The sequence below is a fragment of the Micromesistius poutassou genome (genome assembly GCF_964030765.1).
Source record: "Micromesistius poutassou genome assembly, chromosome: 16".
Classification (NCBI taxonomy): domain Eukaryota; kingdom Metazoa; phylum Chordata; class Actinopteri; order Gadiformes; family Gadidae; genus Micromesistius; species Micromesistius poutassou.
In genome coordinates this window covers 5,517,167-5,539,666 of record NC_140286.1, presented here as the reverse complement: position 1 = coordinate 5,539,666, position 22,500 = coordinate 5,517,167, and the positions used below count along the sequence as shown (strand labels likewise).

The following is a 22,500-nucleotide window of genomic DNA, read 5'->3' as shown; positions in this document are numbered from 1 at the left end:
GGGGGGGGGGATGTAAATAACATATTCACATCTCACGTAGGAAGCCACGACTGGATTCATTTAGTCTATATGCTAATCTTGGTAGATTCCAAGCATGCCTTCAGTACTAGACCAAGGAAGAATTTAGGTTCCCAAGGGCCCTTGGTTAAAACTAGAAGCAATATCGGTAGGTATTGACAGCCCACACACACACACACCCCTTTCCCCTGAGACGTCTTTATTTTTTTAAATCCTAAAGAGACAGAGGAGAGAGATATGTGTAGCCCTGTGCTATATTTTCCTTTCATTTTGATCGCTTCTCTCAGTCTTGTGATGCGCCACACAAAAGTGGGGCTTCGCTCTACCAGTGAATGTCCATCTCCTAGGTTACAAGGGCCCACCTTCCTGCGTCCAGTTCCCCTTCTATGTTTTCATCCCAGGGGGTTTAGAGACATCACCAGCAGCACGGAGATCTCCACCGGCAGCCGCGGGCAAAGTATTTCCCTTTCCTGTCCACGGGAGTGGTGTGAAGTCTTACAGTGCTTAGGTCATTTTTTGGAGCATATGGACTTTCCTTGAGTTTTTATATCTCTGTCCACTTTCACTTTTACATCACTATGTAAAAAAAGAATTTTGAGTTATTTTGCTCCTGTACATTTGCCGCCGTGGACTCATCGTTACTCGTAATCGTAAATGTAATCTTAAAATAATTGTCTTATCGTGCCTGGGAATAATCCTTACAGACCTTTCACCTTGTTGCAGATGCGTGCGAACAACTACTAGCTGCTAATTAATTAGTGGAGGCAGAACGGTCTGAGGCTGTAAATATCACCCTGGTTATACTTGGTTATACTTATACAACAGTTAGTTCCGACCAAGTAATTTGATTGGACAAGAGGCTTTCCATGAGTGCTGATATAGAGTATAACGGCACTGGGACTTTTAACTATACATGTATCACTCTGCTTTACGGTCGTTCTCATAACCGTTAGTAACCGTTATTAACGGTCTTTATGTAACTTAGATTGCAACTAACTTTGCACAGCAAAGATGAACATGTTTCCAGGCATAACATTTGAGTTGAATTACGAATGGTCGTCAGAAGAGGACCAAGGGAACGGAACGGAATGGAACGGAATGAGTATGTTGACCTACACAAAGTAGCAAGCTAGTGTGTTTATGTGTTGCTTGCTGATATTCAATACAACAGCACTCCCTCTCGTGTGATATTGCTCAATATAGCGAGCAGACGCGGTGTTTTGGTACGGGAATTATTGCCGGACTCATATATATGCTAAATACCTGTCCACACTCAGTGTTCCCAGTTCTTTGAATACATTTCAAAAAACGGATTGTCATTGGAAGAGAGCGAGCGAGTGATAGAAAGAAAAAAAACAGATAGACAGACAGTTTGACCGATGGACGGATAGGTAGACAGCTAGCATGTGATGGTGGAAACAGGAGCGAGAGAGAGAGAGGTTGATAGAGAGACATCGGGAGGCAGAGAGCAAGGATTAAGGTCTCATCCAGCCTTTGCTGTTACATAGATTGTAAGTAGCTTATTGCACAAAGCGCCCTGCATGTCACCACTGCTGCCACTGCCGCAGTTCGTAGTTCGTGCACATCAGTGAGATTGGGATAAGTGACATCACAAACGGGCTTTTGCTGTCGTTTGGCTCGCCCATTAGCTAATCATGTCATAGCAACAGAGAGAGAGAGAGAGAGAGAGAGAGAGAGAGAGAGAGAGAGAGAGAGAGAGAGAGAGAGAGACAAGTAAAGAGAGAGACAGAGAGGCTAGGCATTATCAGGATACAATGTAGTGTTAGGAACTGCCATACCATTGCTTGTACTAGATTATGTTATGGTACATTTACATTTATATTACTACAACTCTCAATACGTATACACGAGTATCGTGTAAAAATAAACTCATGATACATTGTGATGCACAAACCCTTTAGATACTGGACATATACATGCATGATCATATACGTACCAAAGCTGCTATACACACACAAACACACACACACACACACACACACACACACACACACACAAACTAACACATGCATATGCAAAAACACAAGGCACACTTAATGGACATAGTGCATGTACTTTAGAATTAGCATTCACGATCACGGCCACCCCTCACCATTTCCCGTTGTCCTGGATGGAAAGCTGAAGGTATACAATATCATGTTCCAGATTAGGTATCAGCATCAAGCTGCATAATTACAGTCCAAGATTTATACTGCATGGAATCTCCATTTCGTTAGGGTTAGTTACTTAGTTTTGTACAAACCCCCTCCTCCTCATTTTTCAGTTGCCTCTGTGTCTTCCATGTTTCCCTGTTTCATCCACTCATCTCCCATCCATCTCATAACCCTCCACAATCATACATGATCAATTTAATTCACACCCTTTTGTGCACATTGCTCTCTCTATCCTATCACACAGAGACCCATCAGACAAATGGGATTACTATCAGAGCCTTATGCTCTGATCATAAATCTCGGTCCTGAGTTTACCTACAGATTGGTTTCTCATTTGCAATCAGTCAATTCAGTCAGTTCTTCAAATTTGCCAACACTTTTCCAAATCATTAGTTTAGAATTGCTTTCAGGGAGTTTTGAGAGTATTGGTCGACCGTGTTTCAAAGAAATCGTTCTCCTTTATGTGATGTTAGGCAGCTACCGGGGTGCCAGAGAATAATTGGCGAGGATGAGGATCTTCCCCCACCGTCTCTCTCCATCTTCCCCTCTGATTCAAGCTCTCCCTCTCCATGTCGCCCTCTCCCTCCCTCCCTCTCACTAACTCAACCGATCTCTCTTTCTCATCCTCTCTCCAACCATATGTAGCGCCCCAATGCCATGGCTATGGGCATGACCATCTAATTAACTAAACAGTTTACTGGGACGCTCCTGAGTTCAATTAAATTAACTGACCACACACTATATGTGGTAATCTACACGATTTTATGTTATCAGTATTGTAGTGTCTCGTAGAGTTTATATAACTATACCCTTTTCAGCTAGCCCCTAATGAACAGGAATTACTGTAATGTAAAAATGTACCTTTTACCTCACTTGGAGGAGAGTTGTGTGGGTGTGCGTGTGGAAGCAAGCGGATAGTCACGGTCCTCGTGGCGACTGGTCCACGATGGCGTCTCTTTACCTCTGTATTCTCCAAACGACCGGCAAGATCCAAAATCCATTTCGGCACATATCTCACTTCGCAGCACAAGCCATCGCCACGTCCACATCTGGATGCAGGTTCAGCATCTCCAGCACAACTCAGAAGAACGTCCACAATATCTAGCGTTTCTGAACCTCAACATAAATATAAATACACGATCACTGATCTGGTAGTTATCTATCCGACAACCGGAAACAGTATACCTCTAGTCCTATATTCTAGACAGCGTATTCACATGTATCTATGGTAATGAATAGCGAGCTCGGACTAGCCATCCACACTTTTCCTTCGCACCCCTTCTTCCTTACGCTAACTTCCCAGCTTCCGACCTTTGAACCCTCTGGTTCAAAGGTCATATTAAGATATCAACCAAAAACGTACATACTCAAATGAATATAAAATACAGGCCATAGGAAAATAAAACATTCTGCATAATGCATTCAAAAACATTTTAAACATTTATTAACACCTTTTAACTTAAAGAAAATTTAAGGGCTACACATATCTCTCTTCTCTCTCTCTCTCTCTCCGTCCATATCTCTCTCCTCTCTCTCTCTCTTTCTCTCTCCATCCATATCTCCTCTCTCTCTCTGTCCATATCTCTCTCCTCTCTCTCTCCGTCCATATCTCTTTCCTCTCCTCTCTCTCTCTCTCCGTCCATATCTCTCTCCTCTCTCTCTCTCCGTCCATATCTCTCTCCTCTCTCTCTCTCCGTCCATATCTCTCTCTCAGTTTTTTTTTCACTCTTTACCATTCAATTAAGAGGAGCTAGATAAACTGGAACTCAACATCTACCTAATTAATAAGCTACCTTAGACATTTTCATCTGTTCTAAATATCCTATCTTTATAGGCATTGCATCCTGGAAAAATATTGTAAAGCTTGCTGCCAGAGACTTTTCTTCAACGCGGGAACACTGATTGGCTTTGAGTATCTATCATTAATGAATGATGAATCGTGCACACAGAGGATGCTTGGTTGGATTTCAGCCCTTAACCTCATGTTAGTCTGCAGGGGTCAAAAGTAACACAAAAAGAATTCCCAATAACCAAGCACAAAATGCCTATGGCACTACACAACAGCAGTCACAATACAGACATGAATTGTGTTGTAACTTCACTTTTGAATGTTGACATTTGTTATATTTCTCCCCGCAGCATACATTGAGAGGTAGGCGCTCCGTGGGTTCTTTCAGAGGTGTTTTTAATTATAAATAGTTTATATTATTATTATTATTATTATTATTATTATTATATATTATAGTTTACACCAGAATGCAGTGAAGGAATCCCAAGGATTTGCATCAAGCTGAGGGTGGCATTGAAAGCATCAGTGTGGGTTTCAAACTTTCAGTCCTGTGTTCCTCAAGGATCCAGACGGACAATCAGCATTCTGATCATTCTGGAATATCAGCACGGCTGTGATTATCTTCGGCACTTGGCCTACATCCTCGTACCTACGACCGAATCACAGCCGTGCTGATATTCATTACAACAGCACTCCTTCTCGTGTGATATACTTATATTATATAAGTATACAATCTCAGTATACAAAGTGTTATTTAATTGCAATACTCAGTTCAACAGGGGTGGGCTGTGTTTCCTCACTTTGTAATGTCTCAGTCAGTTCTTGAGGGCATGTTTTGAGCGCTTTCACTTTTATTCGCTCCTTCAGCAAATGGATTAAATTCTCCATCAGTCATGGTGTATTACGTACCAGCCATTCCCATGTTACTGACAGGCCCCCCAACCATCAGGCCCCTCTCACTCACTGCCAAGCCACTCCCACTCACCATCAAGCCCTGTCATACACCACCAAGGCCCCTCCCACATACTGCCACATGGTCAAATTATGCTAATGGAAATCTATTTTGCATGAATATATTTAGAAAGATGCCATTTTGTGGATGCTTTAAACAAACAGTCTTACACCACCATACTAGTGTAAGTCATACAATTTACTTAAACTACTGTGAGTTTAAGTAAATTGGCAGGCAAATAATACAGTTGATACAGTTTGATGTTATTATTATTTTGTTATTATTCAATCTCTCTCTCTCTCTCTCTCTCTCTCTCTCTCTCTCTCTCTCTCTCTCTCTCTCTCTCTCTCCCTCTCTCTCTCACTCTCATATCAACAGGAAGTGATGTACTTCCAGTTCCCTGGGGAACTTCTAATGAGGATGTTGAAGATGCTGATTCTGCCTCTCGTCGTATCCAGGTAAAGATACACACACCTGGTACATGTGCAGTGTCCATACACACACACACACACACACACACACACACACACACACACACACACACACTCAAAGCCACACACATGTGTCCTCTTTCCCTTGTTCCCGGGGTCACCGGGTTACCGGGGAAAGATGACCTGATTCCCCACCCTGTCGGAGGTCTAAGGGCGCACTCACACTAGGCAAAGTTGCCCTGTACCGTACTCAAGTACGATTGCCCTCCCCCCCACTGTGCCACTGGCCTGTGCTCACACTAGGCAATCTCAACTGGGCCTGAGTACAGTTGCCTCTTGTACATATAGGTTGCGTATCCGTGCATGTACGTGTGTCGGCTCATTAGCATCTGTACCGTGGCCTGAGCACACCTCTCCGAAGTGCACTGAGGCCACGGAATTTAACTGTACTTGAGTACGGATGGCGTTCTCACACAAGCCAAACAATCTCGACTTTAGGGGGAAAACGTACTCAGGCACGGTACAGATGGCCTAGTGTGAGTGCGGCCTGAGATGTTCCCTTTTCTCCTTCCTCATTGTCCTTCTCTACAAAATGTTGCTGATTGTGAATAGGGTCTAAATATCCCAACAATTACCATCACAAGGTGGTTATTCTCATCTGTCATGAAGAAAATTGTTTCTATTTTTAAGGGTTTCGTCTCTCCGTCGGTCGTTTCTCGGAAAGGCTTGGAAAAAACATTTGAGACGACAATAATCTCAGTCACAGAAATAATTGGACCAAAATTGTCTAAAATTGGGTTGGCTCAGACATTGGGATGTTATGAATCGACTAGATCTAATAGATTCTTTAGATTCTAAAAGTGTAACCACAACACTAAAATAATAATTGGAAATATTCAGGTTTATTTTTTCATGAATGCCTACTCGGGTGTCTCTCGGCACAAATGGTATCAGAACTTATTTCACAGAACTGAGAGACAAAGAGGAGTGTGGAAGATTATACCCTCTGGTGTTCAACAAATATGGATTTTTGTTCAATGCTTCCATCTTGTGTGCTGCTATGATCAAGGAGAATAAAGAATAAACATTAATAATAATAATGCATGCTTTCACAGAGAATGACTCTCACAATGCTGCCAGTGTGGAGGCTCCCAGTCTCTCTCTCTCTCTCTCTCTCTCTCTCTCTCTCTCTCTCTCTCTCTCTCTCTCTCTCTCTCTCTCCTCTCTCTCTCTCTTCCTCTCTATCTCTCTTTCTCTCTCTTTCTCTCTAGACCTGGCCTCTCTCTCGGCCTCTCTCGGCCTCTCTCTCTCTCTTTCGCTTTCTCTCTCTAGACATGGCCTCTCTCTCTCTCTCTCTCTCTCTCTCTCTCTCTCTGTCTCTCTGTGTCTCTCTGTGTGTCTCTCTCTCTCTCCTCTCTCTATTGCTATGACATGATTAGCGAAACCACGTTTGTGATGTCACTGATCCCAATCTCACTGATGTGCACGAACGTCCCGCAGCGAACGAGTCCTGCCACGGCGCCAGCAGTGGTGACATGCAGGGCGCTTTGTGCAATAAGCTACTTACAATCTATGTAACAGCAAAGGCTGGATGAGACCTTAATCCTTGCTCTCTGCCTCCCGATGTCTCTCTATCAACCTCTCTCTCTCTCGCTCCTGTTTCTTCCATCACATGCTAGCCGTCTACCTTTCCGTCTGTGAGTCTGTCTGTATGTGTACCATCCAGCCAACCAGAGTGGAGGAAGGGGTAAGAAGGTGGTGTTGGTGGTGGTTGGGGGGGGTACGTAGTGGTGGTGGTGTTGGTGATGGTGTAAAGGGTTGTGGTGGTGTTGATGGTGTAAGCTTTACACCATCACCACCACCACAACCCAACACTGTAAAGGGTTGTGGTGGTGGTGATGGAGGAGGGGATGGTGGTGGCGGTGATGTGGATGATGGTAGAGGTGGTGGTGATGGAGGTTGCAGTGTTGGTGGTGGTGGAGCTGTTGCACTAGGTGATGATGATGGCAGTGGCCAAGGCGAGGATGACGGTGTCGGAGAAGGTGGGACGGGGGACAGCTGTGTGAAGTCCTGACAAGGTCAACCCTTCTGATTGATCCAGCGGGCCCATGAGGAACAGGGACCTTCATGGCAGCTCATCTGCAACAGAGCTGCCAGACTGAGGGTATTCTCTTCGTCCATATCTCTCTCTCCTTTCTCTCTCTCCGTCCATATTTCTCTCTCTCTGTCCATATCTCTCTCCTCTCTCCTCTCTCTCTTTCTCCATCCATATCTCTCTCCTCTCTCTCTCTCTCATCCATATCTCTCTCCTCTCTCTTTCTCTGTCCATATCTCTCTCCTCTCTCTCCATCCATATCTCTTTCCTCTCCTCGCTCTCTCTCTCTCTCCGTCCATATCTCTCTCCTCTCTCTCTCTCTCTCCGTCCATATCTCTCTCCTCTCTCCCTCTCCGTAAATATCTGTCTCCTCTCTCGCTCTCTCTGTCCATATCTCTCTCCTCTCTCTCTCTCTCTCCATCCATATCTCTCTCTAGCTCTTCTGAGCTGTGCTGAGGTTTGTAGAGATGGGCACAGTGAGAGATGGGCCCAGTGAGGCTTATCTCAGGGTGTGGTGGAGTGAAGCTACACCAGCCTAGCACTGTTTGCCTCTCTGCCTCCTCCACCTACCTACTACACCAATGCCACCATTCCCTACCCCCACCATCTGCCCACAACAGCCCAAGAGGAGAACCAGATGATCCCTTGCTGCGTCATAGGCTCTGGATGGACACACTGCACCACCCAGCCTTTTTGTTTTTATCCGAAGGGGGTTTTGGTGTGTGTGTGTGTGTGTGTGTGTGTGTGTGTGTGTGTGTGTGTGGTTATCATTTTGGAGTTGTTTTTGATTAAATTTCATTTACACGTGTAATGGACACTTATAAATACTGAATATCAATAATGACTCAATGATAAGGTTTATGTTTGTATTAGGGTATAATAGTCACCTCTCAGAGACATGCAGCTGATCAGCACACTTGCAGCAAGTGTGTTCTAACATCCTATTTTTAACAATGTAAACGTAACAAGCAGCTAAAAACAAGCGTAACTTGCCAGATGTTTTTTTGAAGATGAAGAGAGATCTCTTTTTTCATCCACCCGTCGTTCCACACCACACCAGTCCATTTACCATTGACCCATTGACACTGCAGTGTCAGACCCGCTGATCAGCCCTATACATGCACTCCTCACACCGACAAAAAAGACCTGCTGATCAGCTCTATACAAGCACTCCTCACACCGACAAAAAAGACCTGCTGATCAGCTCTATACATGCACTCCTCACAGCACGGGCGAAGCAGGCAGCCGGCACAAGCACACAAGAAAAAAAATGATCTGCGCATTTTCTATTATCGATAATACCCCCCCTCACACACCGACAACAAAGACCTGCTGATCAGCCCTATACATGCACTCCTCACACCAACAAACACATGAGCGTCACACGTCGGCCTTTCTCTGAAACAGTATATAAATAATGCTAAAGATAATCGCTTTGTGTGGACTGTGCAGGGACAATCCATAATCCATTGATTGGCACTGTGAACCAAACGCAGGGCTGTCAAAGGAGTATATATTTTGTATAGACAAACATACATATGTATGTCTATGCTGTATATATATATATATATACATATATATATATATATACACACACAGTATACAGAGAGAGAGAGAGAGAGAGAGAGAGAGAGAGGACAGATTTAGAGACAGAGAAACAGAGAAAGACAAAGAGAGAGAGATACGTCCGTGTTTCACTCGAAAGGCGGATTAAAGTAATTCCTGAGCTGTGTGAAGGTGCAGCCGTGAGAACTGTAAGCTCCATATGCTACGGAGGTCATGAACAGGTCGGCCTCCCACCACACCACCCCATCCGCACAACCACCACCAAATGCACGACTCAGGAGGCAAAAGACAGAGTAGAGAGAATGGTCTCTACTAGAGGATTGTTCGGTAAACGGGAAATCAGTCGTTGATTGGGCAAACAATCCGACAGCGAGAAGGCAAAGGCGTAGTCGGGGTTCAACAGGCAGGAATCAGGAAATCAGACAGGCCAGCTGAACAGTTCACAGTTGTTAGAGTGATGGAGGTGGTTGTGGAGGTGGAGTAGGAGGGAGGGTGGTGGTGGTGGTGGAGATGGTTGTGGAGGTGGAGTAGGGGGGGGAGGTGGTGGTGGTGGTGGTTTGACCACTTCTATCTCCAAGCCGTCTTGTACCCACTAAACAAGACAGAAACATGGGTAGAGGGAGAGAGAGGGAAAGAGGGAGAGAGAGAGAGAGAGTGAGAGAGAGAGAGAGAGAGAGAGAGAGAGAGAGAGAGAGAGAGAGAGAGAGAGAGGCAGAGAGGCAGAGAGGGAGAGGAAGAACAAATCAAAAGGTGAATAGATTTTTCTCTCTCCCCCCCCGTTGGGACTTTGATATTGACATTCAACGTCAACTGTCATATATAACATATATCAGTAAAGACTTCTATTTGCTGTTTGAACACGTAAACTTTGCCTCCCGTGGTGAATCCCGGGAGGCAGTCCAGGTGAGGCAGTCATTGGTACTGGTATCCTATAATTAATCGGGAGCTTTGATGTCGAAGCGCATACATCACTATGGTTGTGACCTTGTGTCGTTTACATTAGTAATGCTCTAATGAGCATTGTCATATAGCATTAGCATGGGGGTGAGGATCATATTGAAGTGTGAAGGGAAAAAGGACTCAAATGCACGACTCAGGAGGCAAAATACAGAGTAGAGAGAATGGTCTCTACTAGAGGATTGTTCGGTAAACGGGAAATCAGTCGTTGATCGGGCAAACAATCCGACAGCGAGAAGGCAAAGGCGTAGTCGGGGTTCAACAGGCAGGGATCAGGAAATCAGGATATCACATGGTGGATGTTGGGACGCTTGACGCAGAGAAAAAAAGACGAACTGGTACAGAGGAAGGAAGGAAGGAACACGCAAACTGATGCTGCGTTCCAGGGCCCATCCAAACCAATGGGATGTGGGACTTATCCGGCCTCCAACTAAGAAAAGTGCACTGGAATGCTTGGCGAAGTGGAACCTCCTACTAGGGAATTCGGGTTGAGCTCGACCTACCCCGACTTCACCAAGATAAGTCGGAGAATAATGGCGGCGCCCATGGAGTCACACGTGAGAGATAAAACTTCAACGAATTGGCTATAAACTTTACTTCTCTGCGTGTAGGGTTGTTTTTCGACACAATTTTAACACAACTTGTTTTTCATATTATGGCGTGAAATGATGTTGTTATTATCTGTTAGCATGAAGATATATATATTCAAATCGCTGGCAGAATGAGCTGGGATTACCCAGTCTATCTAACACACACACACACACACACACACACACACACACACACACACACACACACACACACACACACACACACACACACACACACACATTGAACACACATGAGCAATGGTTGAATATGCCTGACTTAAACTGGTGTTAGTTGTGTAAAGGTGTGTGCGTGTGTGTGTGTGTGTGTAGGTGTGTGTGTGTGTGTGTGTGTGTGTGTGTGTGTGTGTGTGTGTGTGTGTGTGTGTGTGTGTGTGTGTGTTCAATATGTGTGTGTGTGTGTGTGTGTGTGTGTGTGTGTGTGTGTGTGTGTGTGTGTGTGTGTGTGTTCAATGTGTTTATGTATATATAAATATATATGACAGGAGCTGCCCACTCAATAACGGATGGAGGGTGGTTAATTGGGGCCTATTAAATGGATGTTCCTGGACGGAAACCACACAGCAATTATCAGGGACACTAACCGCCTTCCAGTTCATTATTCATGGCAGCCTACAAACCCTACACACCCCTGAGCTCATTCATTACCCATTGACCCAGTTCACATCCAAAACCCAGCACCCTCAGTCCTTGAGGGACAAGATTCATCGATGAGAGGCAAGTTAAATAGAAGACCTCTCTTGATGAACCAAGAGAGGTCTTCTGGAGGTCTTCATAACATAAGACCTCCAGAAAATCTTGTGGTTGCTCGGTAACCACCAGCATGGCTGCCACTGGGAGCTGCTGGTGGGTGTTCGGGTTGCTCTGAATGGTTCAAGAGTGGCAGGGGGAGGTCACTGCTGTGCTCATTATACGCTCCCTTAAGAACATGGATCTAGACCTCCAGGCGGAGCGCTGTGTGGAATCCAATAAATCCAACCGTTTTGTAGCTCAAGCCAAAGTTCTTTCAGGCAGACGAAGCCCCCCCCTCCCCCCCCCCCCCCTCCATTCCCCATTCATATCCCGGCACACTTCATGGATCAGTCATCCACATAAAGAATGATTTGAAGATGTTTAATCACCAAAAGTTTTTTCAATGACTGTCGTGGTTCATTTTAGTCCCACCTGATTGAAGTTGTCATGGCATCAAAGTGCTCATGCCAGTCCGCTGCTCTTTTTTTTTTTACTGTCATACTTTTTATTATCTAGCCATCGTACTCATGCCAGACGACTTACTTCTTCTGTTGGCTTGGTCTTTTTCCTGTGACAATACATAGCATCAGGGAGCAGGTATAGGGGCCAGGTGGTCTTGCTCCAGGAGGTAGACTCAGTCTCAGTCTACAGGTAGACTGAGGCCTCAGGGATTCTATACCCAGAACCGTCCACCCTAGAGAGCCTTGCCCAGCATAGCTATCAGCACAAGCCCTTCAATGTACAGTGTGAAATGAACTAATGTGTGTGTGTGTGTGTGTGTGTGTGTGTGTGTGTGTGTGTGTGTGTGCTTGCATGTGTGTGTGCTCGTGTGCACGTGTGTGTGTGTGTGTGTGTGTGTGTGTGTGTGTGTGTGTGTGTGTGTGTGTGTGTGCGCACGTGTCTGCGCACATGTGTCTGTGCATGCGCGCGCATGTGTGTGTGCATATGTGTGTGGTTGGTCTGCTGCCGAGCACCGAGCCAACACTTTCAGAGAAAGGGCACTTCTGTTCAAATCGGTTTGTCTGTTTCTTGGTCACACTCGAATCAATCCAGGTGCTTAATATGACTGCTTCACATCTGCCCATGACTACACACACACATACACACACACACACACACACACACACAGGCCAGCTGAACAGTTCACAGTTATTAGAGTGGTGGAGGTGGTTGTGGCGCTGGAGTAGGAGGGAGGTGGTGGTGGTGGAGATGGTTGTGGAGGTGGAGTAGGAGGGAGGTGGTGGTGGAGATGGTTGTGGAGGTGGAGTAGGAGGAAGGTGGTGGTGGAGATGGTTGTGGAGGTGGAGTAGGAGGGAGGTGGTGGTGGTGGAGATGGTTGTGGAGGTGGAGTAGGAGGGGGGGTGGTGGTGGAGATGGTTGTGGAGGTGGAGTAGGAGGGGGGGTGGTGGTGGAGATGGTTGTGGAGGTGGAGTAGGAGGGGGGGTGGTGGTGGAGATGGTAGGGGAGCTGGAGTAGGGGGGGGAGGTGGTGGTGGTGGTGGTTTGACCACTTTTATCTCCAAGCCGTCTTGTAAACAAGAAAGAAACAAGAAAGAAACATGGGTAGAGGGAGAGAGAGGGATAGAAGGAGAGAGAGAGAGAGAGAGAGAGAGAGAGAGAGAGAGAGAGAGAGAGAGAGAGAGAGAGAGAGAGAGAGGCAGAGAGGGAGAGGAAGAACAAATCAAAAGGTGAATAGATTTTTCTCTCTCCCCCGCCCCCCGGTGGGACTTTGATATTGACATTCAACGTCAACTGTCATATTTCCGTACTCATTGTTTTCTGAGGCAGTAAAGACTTCTATTTGCTGTTTGAACACGTAAACTTTGCCTCCCGTGGTGAATCCCCCGTGGAGAGAAAAATAATTGAAGAAGAAAGAAGAAAGGGTCAGCATGCCATGGAAAATATAGGAATATCATGAAGGACATTTGTATTAATGTATTAATAGATTGACAAGCTTGGTCCATGTCGATTCGCTTGTGTTATTATGATATATTATTCTCCTCCACACCGAACCAACTTTCTTCATAACATCTGTTCTCTGTTAGAAAATCTTGTCTTCCCCTCCCCCTTGAATTGATTAATCTTCCTGCCGACTAAGATGCATGCACACGCTTACTTATCGAGTTGTTAGTTCACTTAGTTTGTTCTGAGTTTTTCTGAGAAGTCTTCCTACGCTGCTGTTGTTATTATGAGTAGCTGATTGAGGTGAGGCAGTCATTGGTACTGGTATCCTATAATTAATCGGGAGCTTCGATGTCGAAGCGCATACATCGCTATGGTTGTGACCTTGTGTCGTTTACATTAGTAATGCTCTAATGAGCATTGTCGTATAGCATTAGCATGGGGGTGAGGATCATATTGAAGTGTGAAGGGAATTAGTTGATTGATTAGTTGTTCAAACCAAAGTAGTTTTGATTATGCAGATATTATTTATTTTTATTACACGGCACTTCTCAATGCTGTGTTCACTTCCGGCGGTGAATTATTTTTCGATAATTGACTGCTGCTAAGCATATAATGACCGCTGTTAAGGAAAGTGGATTTTTTACCTCTGATTCACATCTCTGTATCACTCCGCAAGTATTCCGGTAACTTATCAACCCCAGCGTATTCGGTTGCTAAGCGACGTCTTTGGTGGACTATTTCTCTGCTGATCAACACTACCAATGGTAATTGTAAAAAGACACACTGTGTGAAGTTATTTATTAGTTTTGGCAAGTAGCAGTGTAATAAGCCAGATAATGTATAGTACTTTGCCGGTCATTATCGAAAATAAGCTCTTATTTTCCCGATAATGACCAGCGTTCTATACATTATCCCTTACATAACATCATGTGTCTAACGAGTCTCTCTCTCTGACCCCAGTCTGATGTCCGGCCTTGCGGCCCTGGACGCCAAGTGCTCCAGCCGCCTGGGCATCATGACCATCTCCTACTACCTGTGGACCACCTTCGTGGCCGTGGTGGTGGGCATCGTCATGGTTTCCATCATCCACCCGGGCGGAGCCGCCCAGAAGGAGGACTCGGAGGAGAGCAGCAAGCCCATCATGAGCTCTGCCGACGCCCTGCTGGACCTGATCCGGTGAGGACCCCAGCCCCTCAGCCAGACCCCAACCCAGCAGAATCAACAACACCCCCACCTCCTCTCCTCTCCCCTCCCAGCCCCATACTGACCCCCCCACCCTCCCTCTCCTCTCCCCCCCAGCCCCATACTGCCCCCTCCCTCCCCTCTCCTCTCCCCCTCCCAGAACCATACTGCCCCCTCCCTCCCCTCTCCTCTCCCCCTCCCAGCCCCATACTGCCCCCTCCCTCTCCTCTCCCCCTCCCCCTCCTTTCACCAACATGGGGAATTGTGCAAACATAGGAATCATATGTTCTATTTAAGGTCTGTCATATTGTGTACACACGCATACTCACACGCACACCCACACACGCACACAAACATATGACATACGCATCAAATCATGTTTATGCAAACCCTCATGGGTTTGGGGGAGGTAAAGGAGGTAAGGCTATTAGCACCCATGGTGCTAACCGGGGGGAAAAGGGTGAGTCATTGTAACAGTTGGTAAGTGTGCTAGCCTTGGTGCCATGGCAATCCTAAGTGACAAGCTTTTCAAGGCCCCCCCAAATCTTGCCGGATTTGTGGACTATTGAGTGTTTTAGAATGCTTGAGGGGTATGCCTACAATATTTAATTTCACATTGTTGATTTTATCTTTCAGCCTATGAAGGTTGGAAATGCAAACAAAGAAAAGACGCTCTTTCATTGAGCTTGCGAGTGTGCATGTGCCAGGTTATGTCTCTGTGTGTATACAGAAGGTGGATGTGGATGTGTATGGTATGTGTGTGTGTGTGTGTGTGTGTGCGCGTGTGTACAGTTTACATGTTTGCGTTTGTGTGTGTAAAGTATGTTTGTGCTCACCTACCTGTGCGCTTGTGTGCATGGTGTGTGTGTGTATGTGTGTGCATGAGTGTGAACGGAGTGCATATATGTGTCTGCATGTGTGTGTGTGTGTGTGTGTGTGTGTCTGTGTGTGTGTGCGTGCGTGCGTGCGTGCGTGCGTGTGTGTGTGTGTGTGTGTGTGCTACACAGAGGACAGCTGTGCTTTTGGGTTTATCTACTAAAGCTTCTTTCAAGCCTCCATCTCGCATGTTGGCGCAGACATCCATGTTCTCTAACATCCTGCCGCCAGCTCTCTCCCAGCGGGTGTTTTAAGTACAGACATGGGGGTAGGCATCAATGTTTGTACTTATATTCAATTAGGGTCATTGGAGTTAGCCGCCCCTGTCATATCTGCAGAAAGCATTTGATTGGCCTGCTTTGCTTCTGGTCTTAGTCAGGATTGGCCCGTTTCAGCGATCAAATCCCTGACGCAGAGGGCTAGTGGTGGTGGGGTTTGAATAGTGGTGGTTAATGGTAAAGAATTATGAGTTTGAATAACTAATGGTTTTTTATTCACATAGTTGTTATGCAAATCAAACACGCCATACTAGATTGTTACACACACACTCGTGCGTGTATCAACACACATATTTGATTAAAGGTTGGAGCGCAATGATTTTAGGTTGGATAAACAGCTGGTGCTGTTTTGGGAACACAATGTCAAGCTTAAACGGTTACGATATTTCTTGTTACACTGGCGCTAAAATAATTAATAGATTGGAAATATGATTGTTATATATCGGTGTTTGTGTGTTGGGACCCCTGTTTATATGGCGGGGGTTTATATTTATATTTCTTTACTAAAACCTATTTTAACCTCACTTTGAACTACAGCACTCAGGTTATGAAAATAAAAAAATAAGATTTTTTCGCCCCTGTTTTTGTTGCCCCTGTTCAGAATGTCAGTCCGCCCTTGATTGCTTCCCATAATATAACTGAACAAATCTATTTGTGTTGTTTCCCTAGCAACATGTTTCCGGCCAACCTGGTCCAAGCTACGTTTCAACAGGTAATGAAGTAGCATTCATCCAAGGTCAAAAGGCACATCAAAAGTGTCCATCGTCTGTCTGTATTCCAACAATGGGGTCGTAGGGACATATATGCTGTGTTAATGATGCATTGTATAAATAAATGGGGGCAGGATAGTCCAGCAGTACAGCAGGGTATGTATGACTCCCAGCCAGAGGGTCTGGGTTTTAATCCCTTACGTCCGCAGTCTCACAGTCTGCCGTAGGCAACCTTGTGCGTTACCCCCCTACCTGCTTGATCCTTGCCTTTCAAGGCAAGGATCAAGCCGCCTTCCATCAGAGACGCTCCTTCCATCACCAGTTTTAAATCTAGGCTCAAAACATACCCATTCTCCCAGGCCTTTCCTCCCCTTTTATGACATGTTATTTTTATGATTTAATGTACTGTCCTTTTTAAATCTACTTTAATGTGTGTATATAATGTAGGTATATAAAGGTGTCTGCATCCTTTTATATGCCTTTTTGCACCATATACGGCACTTTGGCCAGTGAAAACTGTGTTTAAATTTGCCTTATAAATAAAGGTTACTTACTTACTTTCAATTCACCGTCAACTCATTATGGATAAGAGCGTCTGCTGAAACAATGACACATGAACGCAATGATTCATGTGTCTCGTCGTCTCATCGTCCGTATTTTCTAGTACCGCACGCAAAGCATCCCGGTGCCCGGACCCAGGCCCACTGTGGCGCAGCTGTTGGACGAGACCACCACGCGACGCCTCTTCATCTACGGTATCCAGGACGACAACGGCACCGACATCCAGAACTTCTCGCTGGACCTGACGCCGCCACCCGACGTGATCATGCGCACGTCGCCGGGCACCAGCGAGGGCATGAACGTGCTGGGGATCGTCATCTTCTCTGCTACCATGGGTACGCCAGGCGCCCACGTGCCATCACATGCTATCCCAAACAGACAACCAACGGATGAAATCCCAGAAACACGCTAACCTAGAAACACCTTAACGAAAAAAAAATCTTAAATATGCCAACGGAGAAAACAGAGAGGGATCGTAACTGACAAATTTCTGAATAACGTTCGAAAAATTGGAAAACAAAATCGGAAAGTGGTAATTTCGAAGAGCTCTGTTGATTTTTGGCAGCACCAATAGAAAAACTGTAAGATGCTAAACACTCAAGTGAGTTAGAGGGGGAGTCTGTTGCGATATTTCCGACAACCAGTTCATTAGATTGATAATACTGCAAATGCAGGGGTTTTCATCAGTAGGCCGCAAGCTCAAACACCATTGTGTTACCTACCTTGTGATCTAATCTGATCTAATCTAATCTAACTAATGTATTCACAACATTGTCTTTCATCTACTTTTAGTACGCATTGATTTATTGAATGAATTTGACAGGTCATTGTGGTGGTGGTTATGTAAGGGATAATGTAAGGGTATAGAACACCGGTCATTATCTGCGTTCAATACCTGACAGGGGTAATACCTTTGCGTCGAGGTCCGGTTCGCCCTGTCGCGGGTTATTTTCCCAATAATGACACCAGCGTTCTATACATTATCAAGCTTATTACATGGCTACTTGCCAAAATGAAAAAAATACTTCACACAGTGTGTCTTTTTAGAATGTATTTGTTACCATTTGTAGTGTTGATCAGCAGAGAAATAGTTTGCCAAAGACATTGCATAGCAGCCGAATACACTGGGGTTGATAAGTTACCCGAATACTTCAGTACTCTTTCGTATAGTGATATGAAAGACATAAATCAGAGGCAAAAAATCCACTTACCTTGACAGTGGTCAATTATGCTTATCAACGGTAAATTATACAAAAATAATTGACCACAGGAAGTCAGGAAGGCCCATGCAAGTGAATGGAGCATTCTACAGCATTAAGAAGAGCTATTCTCAATGCTGTAAAATGCTCCATTCACTTGCAATGGCGAGTAATAACGAAAATAAGCCCCTTCAGGGCGAAGCAAGACCCCTTCGCTTCGCGTCGGGGTACGGTTCCCCCTGTCTGGACTTATTTTCCTGATAATGACCGGCGTTCTATACTTTATCCCTTACATAATGGCATTCCTTGCTTGTTTCACTTCCTTCTGTCCTTCCAGGGATCATGCTTGGCCGGATGGGGCCTAATGGCAGCGCCCTCGTAAACTTCTGTCAGAGCTTGAACGAAGCTGTCTTGAAGATTGTCGCCATTGTCATTTGGTAAGTGGTTCCATTTACGCTGGAAGTTCTTTGTGTGGTCAGATCGTTTCAGAGCTATTTTAGATTTTTCCTGTGTGTGTGTGTTTGTGTGTGTGTGTGTGTGTGCGTGCGTGCGTGCGTGCGGGGAGAATGTACCCCCCATGTGTGTCTGGTGTGTGTGGCACTCCATCCAGGGAGCGACTAGTGTTAATAGCGTGGTCTGGGAGGGACAGAGATTTGACATCTACATTTACATTTAGGGCATTAGACGCTTTTATCCAAAGCGACTTACAATAAGTACATTTGTCATAAGAAGTAAAACAATATATCGCCGTCAGTACAGTAAAGATGTTCATAGAACCAAGTGCAAGTACTAACAATCGCCAGGCTAACCCCATTCCCCGTCTACAGCAGTGATAGTTAGCTACTGCTCATGCTACACAACATGCATGCACAACACAATGCATGCACTACACAATTAAGTACAATGAATGAATACAACCTGCATTAAGTGCGTTCATCAAGTGCCAGGACGTACAACAGCAGGGAGCTCGTCGACCTTTGGTTGCTCTTAGTGATGGTGGTACCAGACGTCCAGCTGAGGTAGTTGTGCAGAGGGATTGAGCTGGGGTGTGTGGTTTGACCAAGGCTTGGAGGTAGGCAGGGGCAGTTCCATCGACTGCCTTGTATGCCAGTACCATCATCTTGAATCTGATGCGGGCTACTACAGGGAGCCAGTGGAGGTGGCGGAAGAGGGGATTCACATGGGAGAATTTAGGTAGGTTGAACACGAGGTGCGCTGCCATGTTTTGGATACGCTGCAAAGGTTTAATAGCAGAGCAGAGAGTTGCAGTAGTCCAGGCGGGAGATGACCAGCACTTGGACTAGAAGCTGAGCTGCTTCCCTTGTGAGGAAGGGCCGTATCCTGCGGATGTTGTAAAGTCCAAATCTGCAGGATCAGGCCACTGCGGTGATGTTGGCGGTGCACATAACTGATTGTCTAGTACCACACCAAGGTTTCTGGCAGTTGGAGACGGAGATACAGTGATGTTCTCAACAGTGACCAGTAAGTCCAAGTGTGGGCAATCTTTCCCCGGTATTAGAGCTCAGTCTTGTTGAGGTTAAGCCTCAGGTGATGGGTAGTCGTCCAAGTGCTGACGTCTGCCAGACATTCAGATATGCATGTTGCAATCAGGGCTTTGTCAGAGGAGGGGAATGAGAGGAATAGCTGGGTGTCATCGGCATAGCAGTGATATGAAAAACTGTGTGATGTAATTACAGAGCCTAGAGATCTGGTATAGAGGGAGAACAGAACGGGCCCCAGTACAGAGCCTTGAGGGACACCAGTGTCAAGTGTGCAAGGTTTGGACAAGGAGCCATTCCATGTGACCTGATAGGTGCGATTCGACAGGTAAGATGTGAACCAGGACAGAGCTGATTTAGCAATGCCAAGTTCGGCGAGAGTGGCAAGGAGGATCTGGTGGTTCACCACGTCAAATGCTGCGGACAGGTTGAGGAGAATGAGAACCGATGAGAGGGATGAGGCTCTGGCAGCACGGAGGGACTCACTGCGAGGAGAGCCGTCTCAGTGGAGTGTGCCTTCTTGAAGCCTGACTGGTGAGGGTTAAGCAAGTGATAGGAGGACAGTTGGTTAGAGATGGCACGTTCAAGTGTTTTAGACAGGAATGAAAGAAGAGATACTGGTCTGTAGTTCTGGATCTTGGTGGTGTCAAGGGTTGGTTTTTTGAGGAGAGGCTTTATTCTGGCAGTCTTGAAAGACGCCGAAACAATGCCTGAAGTGAGGGAGGAATTGATGAGGGTGGTGAGAAATGGCAGGAGGTCGACCGAAATGGTCTGGAGGAGAGAGGAAGGGATAGGGTCAAGAGGGCAGGTGGTGGCGTGGTTGGAGTTAACTATTCTATTGACCTCTTTGGAGGTTTATGATTTATGATTTATGATTTATTAGGATCCCCATTAGCAGCACACCGAAATGAGAGCTAGTCTTCCTGGGGTCCGAAACATAAAATATAGACAACAGACAATAACTTTGACATTATGTCAAACAAAAGTAAAAATAGCCAAATAATAAACAGCAGTGATTAAGAAACATCAGAATTATAAATAAAACAAAAGTAAAAAAGATATGAAGGCTACAAAATAAATGACAACAGTAAAGATGTATACACATTACATATGGACCATATGTTTTTTCAGAGACTTTTTAAAGTTGTATTTACTATTTATGCAAGAATGTATGTTTATTGGTAGTTCATTCCATAATGAAATTGCTCTGTAAATAATAGTTTTTGAGTAGATTGGACCTTGGTCTGGGTAAGGCTAGATGTCCGTTACTTGCTCCTCTAGTTCTGTGACTACTGTCAGACACACCGACTAAACCTTCAACAAAGAAGGCGGGTCTTTTGCAACATATGACTGATCTTAGGAACAACAAGAGACCAAGACATATCTTTTGTTTCACTGTGAGCCATGAGAGGCTAGCATGCATCACTTCAGAGCCAGTGTGAATGGAGCAGCTCAGTGCCAAACAAGCTGCTTTGTTCTGAGCTACCTGAAGTTTATGCTCTTCGGAGGTGCGGGGGATGAAGTGGGTAAAAACAGAGGTGGGGATGGGTGGAAGGAGGATGGTGGCAGGGGTAAAAGTGGAGCTGATGTCCTTCACCTTCTGGGTAAAGTAGGTGACAAAGTCATCAGCAGTGAGGGAGGAAGGAGGCGGAGGGGAGGGAGGGGTGAGGAGGGAAGAGAACATGGAAAATAGTTTCCTTGGGTTGGAGGCGGAGGAGTTGATTTTAGACTGGTAGAAAGTTGATTTGGCTGTTGACACAGTGGAGGTGAAATCTGAGAGAATGTGAAGACATTTGCCCACCCAGCTTCTATTATGACCAGGTTGGGTAAAATTGTATGGGTTTTGATTGGTTCGCCTTTGATGCATTGTTCTCGGTAAATGACTGGGATACTAAAGTGCCACATGCTTTTAATGCAAATCTGTCTGCACAGAATCGTCATAGTGAATCCCAGAAGGATGAAGTAACATCTGCGTATCCACACATGGTTGAAAGGTTAAAAAATACATACGTTCGGCCTGGATGAGCTAGCTAACACATTGGTCAATTAGTGATTAGGATTTGTGTGGGTTACCGACTCCATCTCCCCAACGGCCAAGCTGCTCTGAAGACCTGTCCGTCACACAGGGACCCCTCAAACTGACCAATGAACCGCGTCTCCCCCAAGGTACTTCCCCTTCGGCATCGTGTTCCTGGTGGCCGGCAAGATCCTGGAGATGGACGACCCATCGGCCATGGGTAAGAAGCTGGGTTTCTATGCCATCACTGTGGTCATGGGTCTGGTGCTGCACGGCCTCTTCATCCTGCCGGCCATGTACTTCTTCATCACCAAGAAGAGCCCCATCGTCTACATCAGAGGCATCCTCCAGGCCCTGCTCATTTCCCTGGCAACCTCATCCAGGTAAACACACACCTCTTTTAGGTACGCACACACCTCCACCTGCTGCTGCTACAGACACACCTCCGCCTGCTGCTGCTACAAACACACCTCCACCTGCTGCTGCTACAAACACACCTCCACCTGCTGCTGCTACAAACACACCTCCACCTGCTGCTGCTACAGACACACCTTAATTTAAAAAAGTCACATTCAATCTTACATTTTAAGGCAGTTTCCACTTCTTTGAAGAATCTTCTGACATTCAGACAAGTGACAGAGAGTCTGATGATTTTATTAAGAATCACCCATTTTTCACCCATCCTGAATTCAAAAGAAATCCAATCTTGCCATAGTTATTAAGCATGGCAACCTTAATAATTCCCTGGAGTGATGGCCCCTGTGAGAGCCGGAGTCACCCCACCAATTTTGGACCTGCGAGTCCAAGAATACTCAACTGTCATATCAAACAGCCCAATATCAAACAGCCCAAAGGGGAACTAAGTGCGACAGCAGACAGTGCAACAAAGTGTCCGTCAATTACCTCACTTTACCATGAGTGTCTCCAAAGTTAAGACCGGTAATTCAGCCCC

General features: G+C 45.6%; 1 protein-coding gene across 1 annotated transcript in view; it reads left to right on the top strand.

The window, feature by feature from the left end:
- The window catches only part of slc1a7a (solute carrier family 1 member 7a), a gene marked incomplete at both ends in the record, with an annotated part of 28,317 nt that overhangs the window by 1,647 nt on the left and 4,170 nt on the right, over positions 1 to 22,500 (top strand). The window contains 6 exons of the mRNA XM_084481453.1: positions 5,312 to 5,391; positions 14,187 to 14,402; positions 16,232 to 16,274; positions 16,937 to 17,168; positions 18,370 to 18,469; positions 21,698 to 21,931. Coding sequence (XP_084337579.1) covers positions 5,312 to 5,391; positions 14,187 to 14,402; positions 16,232 to 16,274; positions 16,937 to 17,168; positions 18,370 to 18,469; positions 21,698 to 21,931 — 905 coding nt within the window. The remainder of the gene's footprint in view (positions 1 to 5,311; positions 5,392 to 14,186; positions 14,403 to 16,231; positions 16,275 to 16,936; positions 17,169 to 18,369; positions 18,470 to 21,697; positions 21,932 to 22,500) is intronic.